Source organism: Somniosus microcephalus, chromosome 17, assembly GCF_052327205.1.
Source record: "Somniosus microcephalus isolate GS21.2 chromosome 17, FLI_Smic_1.0, whole genome shotgun sequence".
Taxonomy (NCBI): domain Eukaryota; kingdom Metazoa; phylum Chordata; class Chondrichthyes; order Squaliformes; family Somniosidae; genus Somniosus; species Somniosus microcephalus.
In genome coordinates, this window is record NC_141003.1 from 54,068,179 (window position 1) to 54,083,654 (window position 15,476).

At 44.4% G+C, this 15,476-nt stretch overlaps 1 protein-coding gene across 7 annotated transcripts in view; it reads left to right on the forward strand.

Moving 5' to 3' along the window:
* Positions 1–15,476, forward strand: part of LOC147105722 (voltage-dependent calcium channel subunit alpha-2/delta-1-like) — an 856,467-nt gene that overhangs the window by 649,006 nt on the left and 191,985 nt on the right. For all 7 annotated transcript variants that reach the window (XM_086010352.1, XM_086010353.1, XM_086010355.1 and 4 more), the window contains 2 exons: positions 11,649–11,807; positions 14,367–14,471. In XM_086010352.1, the coding sequence (XP_085866478.1) occupies positions 11,649–11,807; positions 14,367–14,471 (264 nt within the window). The remainder of the gene's footprint in view (positions 1–11,648; positions 11,808–14,366; positions 14,472–15,476) is intronic.

Below are 15,476 nucleotides of genomic sequence, written 5' to 3' on the forward strand. Positions count from 1 at the left end.
CTTGGTGCTACAGTGTACTGTGTCACTGAATCATTGGCAAATCACCCATTTTATCTATTTGGATTCAGAGGATACTCATGGTCACTTAAGGTGGAAACAGATGTAGATTTTAGGGTTTTTCTGAAGCAGAATTTGTGTGTTGGGAGATCTGATTTGGTACGATTAGAAGCTGCTGAAAAAAGCCTGGATTTGGAGTTCCCTCAAGGTGTTTAAGCGTATTTATTGCTAAGTGTTCAATTAGTAGGGACTAACAGGTAGAAAATTGTTAAATCCGTGAATTTTGATGTATGGTGTCCTTCAATAAATCGACAGAGACTGCAGAGGAACAATCAACAGGTGTTTACTGGATGAAGGTTACTCTAAAACTAAAGTACAGATCCCTACTCAGGGTGTGGTCACTGCCGGTACTACAGTATACAGGAGGTGTAAAACGTAGTTCTCCCCTTAAAGGTACATACATTACAATTCCTCCCCTTTTAGATTAACAGTACCATAACATTCATTTAACAATTAACACTTCTAACATGCAACATTAACTGCAAATAGTCCATTTATAAATTCAGTCTTTGGGGCGGCTTCCTGATCCTTTCTGGATAGCGCCTTTCCTGAGTGTCTTGCTCTTGGTGCGGAGGCAATTCTGGCCCCCTGTCGTCGGTTGGTTCATCAGCTCCCGATGCTACTGTTTCTGGGGTAGAAGCTACCTGTATGTCGGGTTCATCACCAGGTACGCGAGATCTGGTCGACATGGCGTCTCACAATGTTCTCCCCAACATCCACTGTGTACATTAGTGGCCCCTGCCATGTGCATATCGTTCCTGGTTGCCATTTCTCTGTTCGGTAGTCGCGGGCCAAGACTGGTTGCCCTACATTGAAGCTCCTTGTCGGCTTCTCATTGATGTGCTAGAATTGCTTATTCTCAACATCTCTTCGTACATTTGGTCTGAGCAAATCCAGACGAGATCTCAACCTTCGGTTAAAGAACATCATGGCCGGGGTCTGGTTGGTGACTGCATGTGTTGCATTTCTGTAGGCTAACAGGAAATTGTCCACCTTATGCTGCAGTGGAATGTCGTCATCGCACATGGCCCTTACTGCTTTTTTAAAGGTTTGTACGAACCTCTCAGCCAATCCATTTGTGGCTGGATGATACGGGGCGGATGTGTAATGCCTTACCCCATTCCTTTTCATAAATCTTTGAAACTCTTCGGACACAAACTGTGGTCCGTTATCAGAGCAAATCTGCTCTGGCAAGCCGTTCCTGGCAAATATGGTCCGTAGGACTGCAATAGTTTTCTCCGTGGTGGTGGTGGACATTTTGATCACCTCAGGCCATTTCAAGTGCGCATCCACGGCTTTTAAAAACATTGAGTCCATGAATGGACCAGCAAAATCAATATGCACCCGTTGCCATGGAGATGAGGGCCACTCCCAGGGGTGTAGAGGGGCATGTGGTGGTGCATTTTGGACCTTCTGGCATCCTCAGCAGCTCTTTGTCAGGTCCTCGATTTGCTGATCGATCCCCGGCCACCACACATAAGCCTTAGCAAGACTTTTCATTTTCACCCCTCCCAGATGGCGTTCGTGAAGCTCATTGAGCACTCTCTCCCTTAACTTGGGTGGAATTACCACTCGGGATCCACACATTAAGGTCCCCTGGCATACTGACAGCTGTTCTCTTCTGGATGAGAATGCTGGCAACAGTGAGTCGCCATGTGCTGGCCATCCCTTCACCGTCAAATCATATACCCGAGACAGTGTCGGGTCATTTCGGGTCTCCTTTTCTATACCAGCGTTAGTTACTGGCAAGCATTCAATTATAGTCGAATGAAATATTTCGACAGGATCCACTGCTGGTGCTTCCTCCGCAGTAGGCAGTGGCAGGCGTGATAGCCCATCAGTGTTTCCATGCTGTTTCGTGCCCTTATACTCGATATCATATTGGTGCGCCCCTAGAAAAAGGGACCATCTTTGTAGCCGTTGCGCAGTCATCACCGGAACGCCCTTCTTTGGATTAAAGATGGAGACAAGTGGTTGGTGGTCAGTCAGCAAGGTGAACTTCTGCCCGTGCAGATAGTGGTTGAACTTTTTCACTCCCCACACTAGGCTGAGGGCCTCCCTGTCAATCTGGGCGTAGTTACGCTTGGCTGAGGTTAGTGACCGAGACGCAAAGGCTACTGGCCTCTCCGAGCCGTCCGGGAATTTGTGCGACAGCACCGCTCCAATGCCATAGGGTGATGCATCACACGCCAGCCGAATTGGTAGTGCTGGGTTGAAATGAGCCAACACCTCTTTTGATGTGATCAATGCTTTGCTCTTCTGGAAAGCTCGTTTACATTCGTCATTCCACTTCCATGGTACCCCCGTTTGCAGTAGGGTGTTCAGTGGGTGTAGTACTGTAGACAAATTCGGCAAGAACTTATGGTAGTAGTTCACCAACCCGAGGAACGACCTCAGTTGTGACACATTTTCCGGTGCTGGAGCCTTGACTACTGCCTCAATCTTTTTAGGGGACTTATGTAACCCCTCTTTATCAATAACGTGGCCACAATACGAGATCTGCTTCTGGAAAAACTCGCATTTGTGGCGATTAGCTTGGAGCCCATAATCCTTCAATCTAGTGAGCACCTGCTCCAGGTTGGCGAGGTGATCACTGTCATTTTCGCCCGTGACCAGGATGTCGTCCAAATAACACTGGGTCCCTGGAATCCCTTGCAGGACTTGATCCATTGCCCTTTGCCAAATAGCCAGAGCTGATGCTACCCCGAACACCAGCCGGTTGTATTGGTAGAGACCTTTATGAGTGTTGATCGTGAAGTACTGTTTCGAGGCTTCTTCTACCTCCATTTGCAGGTACGCCTGGGCCAGATCAATCTTAGTGAAGCGTTTCCCTCCAGATAGCGAGGCGAAAATATCTTCAATCCGCGGAAGCGGATATTGTACAGTGTGAAGGACTGGGTTCACTGTCACCTTAAAGTCCCCACAGATGCGAACCTCCTTTGGTTCCCCAGGCGTATTATTCAACGACCTCTTCATTACAGGAATGATGGGTGTAGCCCACTTGCTCCAGTCCACTTTGGATAGTACTCCTGAACGTTCCAAACCTTCCAGCTCTGCTTCGACGGCTGGGCGGATCACATAAGGTACCGGTCTGGCCTTAAAAAAATTTGGGCTTGCATTTTCCTTTATTTTGATCATTGCTGTTATGCCTTTTAGTGTTCTGAGTCCCTCCTGGAACACTTCTTGTGCGTCAGTTAGCATTTTTGACAGTTGTCCAGGTGTGACGTCGTCATCCTTTTTGGCATCTACAGTCAGTGCTTGTATGGAATGCCAATCTAGCTGTATCTTCCGGATCCATTCACACCCTAGTAGTGGTGGTCCTCCATCTGGCAATACATATATGTCCATTTTTGGTGTTTCCTTGCCGTTGTATATCACGTTCACCCTTATTTTTCCTTTGGGGTAGACTTTTTGCCCCGTGTACATCTTCAAGACAATCTCTCTATCTCTCAAGGGTATATGTGAGAATAGCCGCTTGCAGTCCCTTCGGTTTATGACTGTTAGGGCTGATCCTGTGTCCAATTCCATTTTCACTTGGACTCCATCTATCTTGAGCGTGACCCAGATAGTTTGGTGATCCTCCATTTTGATTACATGATGTAGTTTCAGACAACCCAGCTCCTTGCTTCCGGAGTCTGTATCACTTTTCTGTTCGTCTGAACTACTCTCCGTCACCTTATGTACCTTTTTGTACTTCTCCTGTGGAGATTTCTTGCTGCTGGTTTTCTTTCCCGACCTGCAGACACTTGCTATGTGTCCTACTTTTCCACACTGTCTGCACACTTGGTCCTTGAACCAACAATCCTTATGGTTGTGTGTTGTTCTGCCGCAGCGATAACACTTCACTGCTCCATATGACATTTCATTTGTGCCATATTCTTGCGATCTCCGTTGTATCTCTGCAGCGCCCCGTGCGGCTGCTTCATGTGATACTGCCATGCTGAAAGCCTTGTCCAGCGTAAGATCCTTTTCTGATAGAAGCCGTTTCTGGGTTCCTTCACTTTGAAGCCCACACACAAACTTGTCCCTTAAAGTATCTGCTAGTCCCGTTCCAAACTGGCAGTGTTTCGATAGCTTGCGCAGTTCCGTTAAATACTCAGCGTTACTTTCGTCTTTATGCTGGTTCCTTTTGTGAAACTTAAATCTTTCTGCTATCAGCAGCGGTGTGGGGTTTAAGTGGTCCTGTAGGATTGCCACTATGCTTTCAAAATCCTTTTCCACTGGCTTCTCAGGGGTTACTAGGTTTCGCAGTAAGCCGTACGTTTTTGCACCCATGGAATTCAACAATACCAGTGCTTTCCTGGCATCTGGCACTTCATTCGCCTTGCAGTACACTTCTACATGTTCTATATATGTTGCCCAATCTTCGACTTCATTGTCGAATGCTGTGACACTGCCACTCTTCTGCATCTCTGGGTGTGGTTAGACTGGCTAAAAATGGCGTCTCCCGCGCTTCCTTTCTTCCCCCGCGGATGCTGCTCAGCCCTTGAAACCCCGGCCGCGCTCTGCACGTTTTCCCTTCTCTCGTTGACGCCGCTCGGTCTTCAACCCCGGCTGCGCCCTGTGCGCTTTACCCTCTCTCTTACCCCGTCGACGCTGCTTGGCCTTTTTTTTGTGCCGTCGGTCAGCTCCAGCCGCCGCCGTCCGGGAAGGGTCTGCGTCGTTCCTGCTGCCAGCCCACTGCACTGGATCGTTGCGACTGGGGAACCAAGCCCAGCTCTCCACAGCCTCCTCTGCGATATTCAAGTCCTCTCCGGATGGTCGACGCCCACACTGGTGGAATCGGCCTTCTTCTACAGAGTTGCAGGTAGGTTCGAATCGACTCGTCGCCACTGTTAAATCCGTGAATTTTGATGTATGGTGTCCTTCAATAAATCGACAGAGACTGCAGAGGAACAATCAACAGGTGTTTACTGGATGAAGGTTACTCTAAAACTAAAGTACAGATCCCTACTCAGGGTTTATATACAGGTGTGGTCACTGCTGGTACTACAGTATACAGGAGCTGTAAAAAGTAGTTCTCCCCTTAAAGGTACATACACTACAAAAATGATTTGTGTTTGCAATTTATGTTATAAATTACAAATGTGACATTGTTACTGCGCTGCTTGACTACACTGTGTCATAATCTGATTGGAAGAAAGCCAAGGTCAAGACCCCAACTATCAAAGCAGCCGGCAGGAGGTTGGACCAGACAGGACCCACATATTCTGCAGGGATGCCAAAGGCAGATGCCTGTGTTAATAGGAGTTACTTCACCTGCTGGAAAACCATGCTTTAGGCAAGAAATTGTTGAATATTTTAGTCATAGCATTTTTCAGATATATTTTCTAAACATTCTGTTGGTGTGATTTATTTCTATATATTTTAGCCCAGTAAAACTTGGGGCGAATATTAATGGGAACTGTGCACTTGCTTCCAGAATATGCCACTTGGTACTCAGTCAAATGCCCAGAGTCGGAAACCTTCCATTTTTTTTAAAGATTCATTCACTATATCGACGTTGCCGTTTCCGCACAATCTGCCTTTCAGAATTTAATCAATGACCTAATCTGGCAAAAATGTTATAGTGTTGTTTGCTGGCCTAGAGGATCTTAAGTATGCACCTGTTGAGGTCACAGAACTGGGACTCTTGCTTGTTGTAGCAGGTGAAAGAGCTATGAGTGTTCTTTCATCTTTATTGTGCTTGTCTGCTCCAAGAGTACTCGGGACATCCTCCCCTATCTGTTTTGGTGTATATACCTGGGAAGAAGGTGGATAATAGCCTAGTGGTTACAGTTACATCTAGGTATCTGAAGCCCTTCGCTGGCCATTAAAGGATAGGATTCCCATGCGTGTCACCTATTGGAGTAGTTAAGTCTGTAATATGAAGTCGGCTAAAGTTCTTGACAGGAAAATGAATATTAGTGAGGTAGTAGGGATGGTCATGTGTTTTGGTTTACAGTGATATTATGTGGTTGGCCCCTTCAGTGTGCAAACCGTGGATTTGTAAATTTATCCTCATAGCTGTTGCCATGAGCAGAGTTAGGAGAACATGAAATACTGACTAATTCCTCGTTGGGAAGGGAACATGGAGGTTTGTTAGCTGTAGAGCATCATAATACCTCTAAATAATAAGGAAGGGTTATGATTCCTTTCCAGAATGTTTTTCCAAAGGTCATTCTTTCAAGTATGAGGAGGAAGAAGCTGTTTTCCCAGTTGAATGCCTTCTCGGTGTCTAGGGAGAGTGTTAGGCCAGGGGTTTGGATGCTGTTTCAGTGGTGAATCACCCTCAGCAGAAGCCTGTTTGGGAACTACCTCATCCAATATGGAAGCAGAGTTTTGGTATTTTATAATAATTATTATTGAGGGGAAATATGAGCTTACGAATATGCCTGGAACACTAAGCTGAAGGGCGGACTCGGCCTATATCTCAGCTTAGGGCAATTTTGACCTACAATAGAGTTTAGCTGTGAAACCCACAGTTGAAAATGCAAACTGAGGCTTCTCAATCAAGCCTCTGCCCGACCTACTTTTCATGCACCCTAGCAAGAAACCAGAAGGGCTACAGAAATACTCCTAGTCCTGTTTTCCAGCAACTAACAGAGAAGTTCTGTCTCTTTTTCCAGTACCTCCAAATCAGGCACTTCCTCCAGAGCCCAACAAAGCACTGCAAATTGGAACAGAAACCACTTCCCTTACAACAATGATACTGCATCAAGCCCAAAAACATCTCTGCCTTGTCCACTGTGCTTGAGCAAGTCCTAGGCAAGAAGAATGGAAGCAAATTTTGGGACAAACCATCACCACATGCAGTAAATTGCGATAGGACCAACTCAAACTTTTGCTTTAAGTATCCATCCCATGTATAAGCTCCATAGGCCCACCACTTCTGCATGAACGCTGGAGAGGCTGTGGCTAGTCTGGTATGCTCCTTCATACCTTTACAGGAACGGTGGCATAGTGGATATGTTACTGGGCTAGTAATCCAGAGGCCTGGACTACTGATCCATAGACATGAGTTCAAATCCCACCACAACAGCTGGGGAATTTAAAATTAGTTCATTGAATAAAAAGCTAGTATCAGTAATGTTACAAACTGCTACAAAAAGCAATAATAAGAATAAAACCGGACGAACCACCCGGCATTGACCTTGGCACTGGCTTCGGACACGACAATGGCACACCCAGCCCAGTCGACCCTGCAGAGTCCTCCTCACTAAACTTGTGCCAAAATTCAGAACAGATCTAGCAGTTCAAAACTGGGTATCCATGAGACCATCAGCAGCAGTAGTATTGTATTCCACCACAATCTGTAACCTCAAAGCCTGGCATATCCCTCACTCTTACCATTACCATCAAGCCAGGGGACCAACCCTGGTTCAATGAGTGGTGCAGAAGAGCATGCTAGGAGCAGCACCAGGCGTACCTAAAAATGAGGTGCCAACCTGGGGAAGCTGCAACACAGGACTACAAGCATGCTAAACAGCAGAAGCAGCATGCAATAGACAAAGCTAAGCAATCCCACAATCAATGGATCAGATCAAAGCTCTGCAGTCCTACCACATCCAGCCGTGAATGGTGATGGACAATTAAACAACTAACTGGAGGAGGCGGCTCCATGAATATCCCCATCATCAATGATGGCGGCACCCAGCACGCGAGTGGAAAGGACAAGGCTGAAGCATTTGTAACCATCTCGGCCTCCTCCTGAGGTCCCCACCGTCACAGAAGCCAGTCTTCAGCCAATTCAATTCACTCCACGTGATATCAAGAAGCGGCTGAGCACACTGGATACAGCAAAGGCTATGGGCCCGACAACATCCTATCTATTGTGTTGAAGACTTGTGCTTCAGAACTAGCCGCGCCTCTAGCCAAGCTGTTCCAGTACAGCTACAGCACTGACATCTACCCGACAATGTGGAAAACTGCCCAGGTATGTCCTGTCCACAAAAAGCAAAACAAATCTAATCACTGCCCCATCAATCTACTCTCAATCATCGGCAAAGTGACGGAAGGCGTCGTCGACAGTGCTGTCTAGTGGCACTTACTCACCAATAACCTGCTCACTGAGGCTCAGTTTGGGTTCGGGCAGGACTACTCAGCTCCTGACCTCATTACAGCCTTGGTCCAAACATGGACAAAAGAGCTGAATTTCAGAGGTGAGGTGAGAGTGAGTGCCCTTGACATCAAGGCAGCATTTGACTGAGTGTGACATCAAGGATCCCTAGTAAAACTGAAGTCAATGGGAATCAGGGAGGAAACTCTCCACTGGCAGCAATCATACCCAGCACAAAGGAAGATGGTTATAGTTGTTGGAGAGCAATCATCTCAGCCCCTGGACATCGCTGCAGGAGTTCCTCAGGGCAGTGTCCTAGGCCCAACCATCTTCAACTGCTTCATCAATGACCTTCCCTCCATCATAAGGTCAGATGTGGGGATGTTCGCTGATGATTGCACAGTGTTCAGTTCCATTCGTAACTCCTCAGATAATGAAGCAGTCCATGCCCGCATGCAACAAGACCTGGACAACGTTCAGGCTTGGGCTGAGAAGTGGCAGGTAAACATTCGTGCCACCGAAGTGCCAGGCAATGACTATCTCCAACAAGTGAGAGTCTAACCATTCAATGGCATTACTATCACCGAATCCCCCACCATCAACATCCTGGGGGTCACCATTGACCAGAAACTTAACTGGACCAGTCACATAAATACTGTGGCAACAAGAGCAGGTCAGAGGCTGGGTATTCAGTGGCGAGTGTCTCACCTCCTGACTCCCCAAAGCCTTTCCACCATCTACAAGGCACAAGTCAGGAGTGTGATGGAATACTCTCCACTTGCCTGGATGAGTGCAGCTCCAACACCATTCAAGAAGCTCGACACCATCCAGGACAAAGCAATCCGCTTGATTGGCACCCCATCTACTACCTTAAACATTCACTCCCTCTACCACCAGCACACCGTGGTTGCAGTGTGTACCATCTATAAGAGGCACTGCAGCAACTCGCCAAGGCTTCTTCGGCAGCACCTCCCAAACCCGCGACCTCTTCCACCTAGAAGGACAAGAGCAGCAGACGCATGGGAACACCAGCACCTCCAAGTTACACATATAAGAACATAAGAACATAAGAAATAGGAGCAGGAGTAGGCCAATCGGCCCCTCGAGCCTGCTCCGCCATTCAATAAGATCATGGCTGATCTGATCCTAACTGCCAATCCACTATCACAGAACCATCTCCTGCATCTAACAGAATTAGACACACGAAATAGGAGCAGGATCAGGCTACACGGCCCCTGGGCCCGCTCCGCTACCCACAGGGCCATGACCGATCCGAACCTAGACTCGTCCAAATTCCTGCCCGCTCCCCGTGACCCTTAATTCCCTTTACTTCTAGGAAACTGTCTATTTCTGTTTTAAATTTATGTAATGATGTAGCTTCTACAGCTTTTTGGGGCAGCATATTCCATGGACCTACCACCCTCTGAGTGAAGTAGTTCCTCCTCATCTCAGTTTTGAAAGAGCAGCCCCTTATTCTAAGACTATGCCCCCTAGTTCTAGTTTCACCCATCATCGGGAACATCCTCCCCGCATCCACCCGATCCAACCCCTTCACAATCTTATATGTTTCAATAAGATCGCCTCTCATTCTTCTGAACTCCAATGAGTAGAGTCCCAATCTACTGAACCTCTCCTCATATGTCCATCCCCTCATCCCCGGGATTAACCGAGTGAACCTTCTTTGTACTGACTCGAGAGCAAGTATGTCCTTTCTTAAGTATGGACACCAAAACTGTATGCAGTATTCCATCCTGACTTGGAAGTATATCGCCGTTCCTTCATCGTCGCTGGGTCAAAATCCTGGAACTCCCTCCCTAACAGCACTGTGGGAGTACCTTCACCACATGGACTGCAGCGGTTCAAGAAGGCGGCTCACCACCACCTTCTCAAGGGCAATTAGGGATGCGCAATAAATGCTGACCTTGCCAGCGACGGCCACATCCCAGGAACGAATAAAAAAAAACTGATCCTGTTCCTGAAACCAGCCATTTTGGGCAGCGTCCAAGATTCATGCACGAGCAGCAGTGAGATTCCCTCTGACCTAATCCCTACCTTGCTGTTTTGAGTCTTCAATGTGTACAGCAGCTTTCACTGCTGATGGTGGGAAAATCAATTCTTACCATGGCAAAGGCAAAGAGGCCTTTGGCAAAGGCCCCTCTGTACCATAGACAGAAACATATGTATTAAGCAGCTCTGGAACATCTACTATTTGGAGCAAGTGATTTATGGTCTCCATATACAACTGGAAGAGTGCAAAGTAGTTTGCTTCCTCTTCCGACATCAGACCTCAATACTTATTAACACCGACTGATTGGGCCAAATGGTCTGTTAGGATGTTGAAGTTTCTATGTAATTGCTATGTCTATGTAATAATCCCGGCAGAAGAATAGCAACCAACTGAACAACACATTTTACACGTAACATTACTATACCGGCATTCTGACTGCATTGATGTCTATTTATATAAATACTATCTGAACAAAATTACAACGATATGTAAACCGATGTAAGATTTTTTTTATATCAATGTCATAATCCCTGTGTTTTATGCCGTTGTATAACTGCCTAACAGAATTAATCTTTCTTTTCTAATAACGTGGTTTAATTAAAGTGTCTTAGATGATTAAATAATAAAATAGAAATGGAGAATAATGGAATCTCTGGGCATAAGGCCAGATGTTGTGCAGCATTATATCAAGCAACGGTATTACTCGTTGGTCAGAGTACGGAATCGAATATATAATGAACTTGGTGTATTATGTGAAGGTCCCTTGTAAAACATATTGTCATAGTCAAAAGTGATCTTTTTGTCATTTGGACCCAAATTAAAAGCCTAGAAATTACTATTGGCAGAATTAGTGAATAAATACTTAATGCATTCATGAAGATTCTACTATTTCAGCACAATGCATTTTAATTAAGTAGCTGATCACATGTATTAAAATAGTGGATAGAGCAATGGCATGCAAACTCGTTAAGCATTCATTTTTTACATTGAGATTTGTGTGAGATGGTGTTTCATATTAAGGAGCCATAAAAGGTGCACAGTATATAAGAGGTAAGAGGTGTAATAACAATAAGCTGTTCTTTACCCCCTCCAACTTTTACCCTTTCTCAAAGGCAAGCAATTATGCTAGAGTATGATTCCATGGCAGCTGGTGCCTTCTGGTACAATGGCCAAGTGAGCCCAGGCAGGGTTTTAGTCAGGGGTCATCAACAGCTGTCCTGCCTTTGCCGACCATCCCATATGCACAGTTTCCAGCAAAGGTCATTGGATAGCAATGAAGAGCAGGGTGCCTGGCCAGAGAAGTAACACCAGTAGAGCAGCCAGTTGTAGCTCTACTGACAACTGCTCCAGCAGCGATTGGTTCATCAGCACTCGTGATTGAACCTGGCCTACCTCGGTTTGTGATCTGTGTGGCTCAGTCTGACACCAGGCAATTCATTTACCAACTGGACCATTGGGGGGGGGGGGGGGGCGGGGTGGGGTGAAATTATTTAACTTATTTACATCATGCATTCTGAGTGCAAACTCTTTTTTTTACTATTTCAGTTCAACGATGTAGCAAAATCTGTCAGCTGCTTCAGACATCTTGTGCAAGCCAATGTCCGGAATAAGAAGGTCCTCAAAGATGCGGTTAACCGGATTCAGGCGAAAGGAATCACTGACTATAGAAAAGGGTTTATGTTCGCTTTTGAACAGCTGCAAAATGTAAGTCGTGCGTCTCTGTTCCAAATGATTGTATGGATGGCACCAGATTGAATTTAGTTTTGAAATTAGGCTAAGTAATTAGTAGTCATATTAAATTGTAAAACAATGGAATTAAAGGCAAACAATTCTAATAATTACTTCAAAATTTAAAGATAAGACAAGAAAATATCAATCATATAACATATACCGTCTGATCAGTGAATGGCTAAGGGACAATTCAATTACTTTGTACAATTCAATTACTTTGTATTCAGATAAATGTAGTAACTTAAAAACAAAAAACAAAATCAATTAACAATAGTCCAAACAAATTGTATTTGAGATTCAGTATCCCAGTATTATAGAATTATAGAAGCATCAGAGTGATACAGCACAGAAGGAGGCCATTCAGCCCATCGTGCCTGTGCCAGCTCTTTGGTAGAGCAATCCAATTAATCCCACTCCTCTGCTCTTTCCCCATAGCCCTGTAAATCTTCAAGTATTTATCCAATTCCCTTTTGAAAGTTACTGTTGAATCTGCTTCTACCACCCTTTCACACAGCGCATTCCAGATCATAACAACTCGCTGCGTAAAAAATTGTTTCCTCGTGTCACCTCTGGTTCTTTTGCCAATCGCCTTAAATCTGTGTCCTCTGCTGTCTTGTGAAAAATGCCCATCACTACGAACCATTTATATAATATAAGAAGCCCGATTTCAATTAACAGGCTGAGCAGAGTTAGTCCTCTTTCATCGTGATCACGCTTTGTATTTTGCACATCAGTCTTTTTATACTAACTAAAGCAGTTAGGCTTCATTTATTTCCAACCAGCCGCTTCTCAACACAATAAAGAAAAGGATACGAGATATTTAAAATGTAAAAAAAAGGATAAGAATGTTATTCTAATGATTAATTATAGTAGCAGCACTAGTTTTAAAACATTGGCCTGTAATTTGCGGCCCCTACGGGCACGTACGAGGTGTGTACGCACCCATAAGGGCTGCGCAAGTTCCGGGTTTTGCGCGCGAAAACTCGGAACTTGCGATCTGTCAAGAATTTTCTTGATAGATCCTCCGCATCCCCGGGAAAAGGACATCCGCGGGCAGAGTTCTGCCCAGCGAATGCCTGTGAAATTCTTATGCCTGGTAAGTTTAATAAAATATAAAAATAAATTTTTTCAATCATTTATACATTAAAAAGCCTGTGCAATAAGGTAAGTTTATTTTAGCCCCTTTAAAACATTTAAATGTATTATTGTTTTAAATATTTAATTAAATTGTATTTTAATTCATTTTAAATGTCATTTTTTTAAATGTATTTGATGTGTAGATGTATTTTTGGGGTATTTTCATTCATGCTAATGGGGTTTCTGTACATACAGAATCTCCATAAGCATGAATGGGGATTCTCTTCTGTCATTCGTTGGGTTGGCCCAAGTGATCCCAGGGGCGCTTGCAAACCACCTGCGCCCCTGGGATACGTGGGCCTCTACCCGCGAGTACCCGGAGAGACCCAGGACCGCGATTCTTCATACCTCCCGGACCACCAGGTACGCGGGCATTTTATTTGCGGATCGGAGGCATTTCCCTGCAGGATGCCTCCGACCGCGAATTCAGAGCCATTATTTACTTTTATGAAGTAGGGAATCCCAATTAAATAGTTTACGTATATATGAAGGTGCATTTACATTATAGATCCTGACTCTGGATTCAGGCGGCATTTACACCATAACTGCAGCATTGGTAGCCAAGCAAATGCACTTCACACTGATGCTACAGTTGCAATGTAAATGCACTCTAAAAAAATAACCACGATATTAGGAGCTTGTAGCAAAAGTGAAGTATTGTTATCCATTAGGCATTGGATCCTTATGTACATATGGGGTTAAAAGCCAATTACACGCATAAAAAATGATGCAAACTTGTTTTGATGCACAACAGACTAAAATATAAACATTTTGTCTGGTTAGTTGTTGAATGGAGGGGCCAGGCCATTCAATTCAGGTACAAGCGTGTTAGCACGGTAGTTTATTATTTTCTATAATCTAAGGGGGTATAGTTAAGCCTATAATGATGGTATATCTATAGTGTGTAACTGCTTCTGTTCACTTACCCATTTACTGTTGAATAAATCCGTTGGGCAGGTTATAGCCTAAGCCACAGTCCAGTGAAACGTTGATTTCACTACCTTCTGAAGTCAAGGAAAATCACACGAGGGCACATGATATAACCAGAGCGCTGGAATATAATAATGAGAGTTTTCTATTTGATTCCTGGGCTTACAACAAATTACTTAAATATTGGGGTGGTGAAGAGATGATCCAGGCTATTTCGAGCAAGGACTCACCGACAGGAGTGGTCTGAAACACTAAACTCGAGAAGAATATCTAGAGTAGAAAACCCCAACATGTGATGGAACCCCACAGGCTTGAAAAGCTGGACTGAAGACCAGGGCGTATAAAATATATGCTATTATTTTATTAAAACATGTCAGTTTGGAATGCAATATGGTTTATGAAGCATCTTATGCATTTTAAAATTGAACAAACCTTAGAATAATGTTTGATATTCTTTCTTCATAGTTCAATGTGTCAAGAGCAAATTGCAACAAGATCATTATGCTATTTACAGATGGTGGGGAAGAAAGAGCCCAGGAAATCTTTACAACGTATAACCAGGAGAAGAAAGTAAGTACCTGTAAAACTATTGGCTTTGAAACAAAACTGCAATGACAATAATATTAGAATTGATGACAGAGTTGGCCTGGATAGAAATGATCCAAATTAAAACCCAAGTGAGTCTGGCTCAACATAAAATATATTGTAACCCAATAGGGGGCATATTTTGTCTTGTTTGCAGAAAGCAAGTTATTGGGATCGGATCCAGATTTTCGTTGGCCAAGTATTATTTGGCATAACTTAAAAATATAATATAATATAATATGACATGACATGAGAGATTTTGCTAACATAATAGTGTTGTAAACCTGGAAATGGAAATGTTTCCCTAGACCTGGATAATTTATCCTAAGGGGAATGTGAAATAATAACTGGAGTCACATTAATTTATTTGCCAAAATTTAACATTGTGATTCTTTAAATTTTTGTAACAATACCCCTCTAATATTGTAATACAATACAATAAGCGCACTTGTCAGTCAAATGATATTAGTTAAGAAAAACTACCGCCGAGAACAACACTAAAGCAAGCCATCATGAATGCATCAGATGTTGCTGTTAGCATTCAACCTCCTTCCTTCTATGGGACAAAACAACACGTTTTGAGTGAGCAGGAGACACTTGATGGTAGATTATATGGAACAGACTTTATTGATATACAGCACAGTGAGTGGCCTAACTGTATAGAGAGAGAGCAGCTTTTTGGTTTCTTTGTTTCGAGCATTCTGAAGAACCATGCTTCTTTATACACCATAGGCCTGAATTTGCGGTCGGCGGCGTAACTAAGGAATATGCTGCTGACTTCGCAAGGAAATCCGCACCTACCTTGTGCAATCCTCCCTACGAGAACTTCCTTTCAAACGCTGCAGAGTTGTGCGCAGTGTACTTCCCCAGGGAGCCCTGGGGTGCACCGTTGTGCGTATGCGAACCCGGGATCACGTGGGTTGGTGCTCCTTTCACTTCCTGACTCTTAGCCAATTGCCGAGCCAATACTCCCGAAGTGAAATTCTGGAT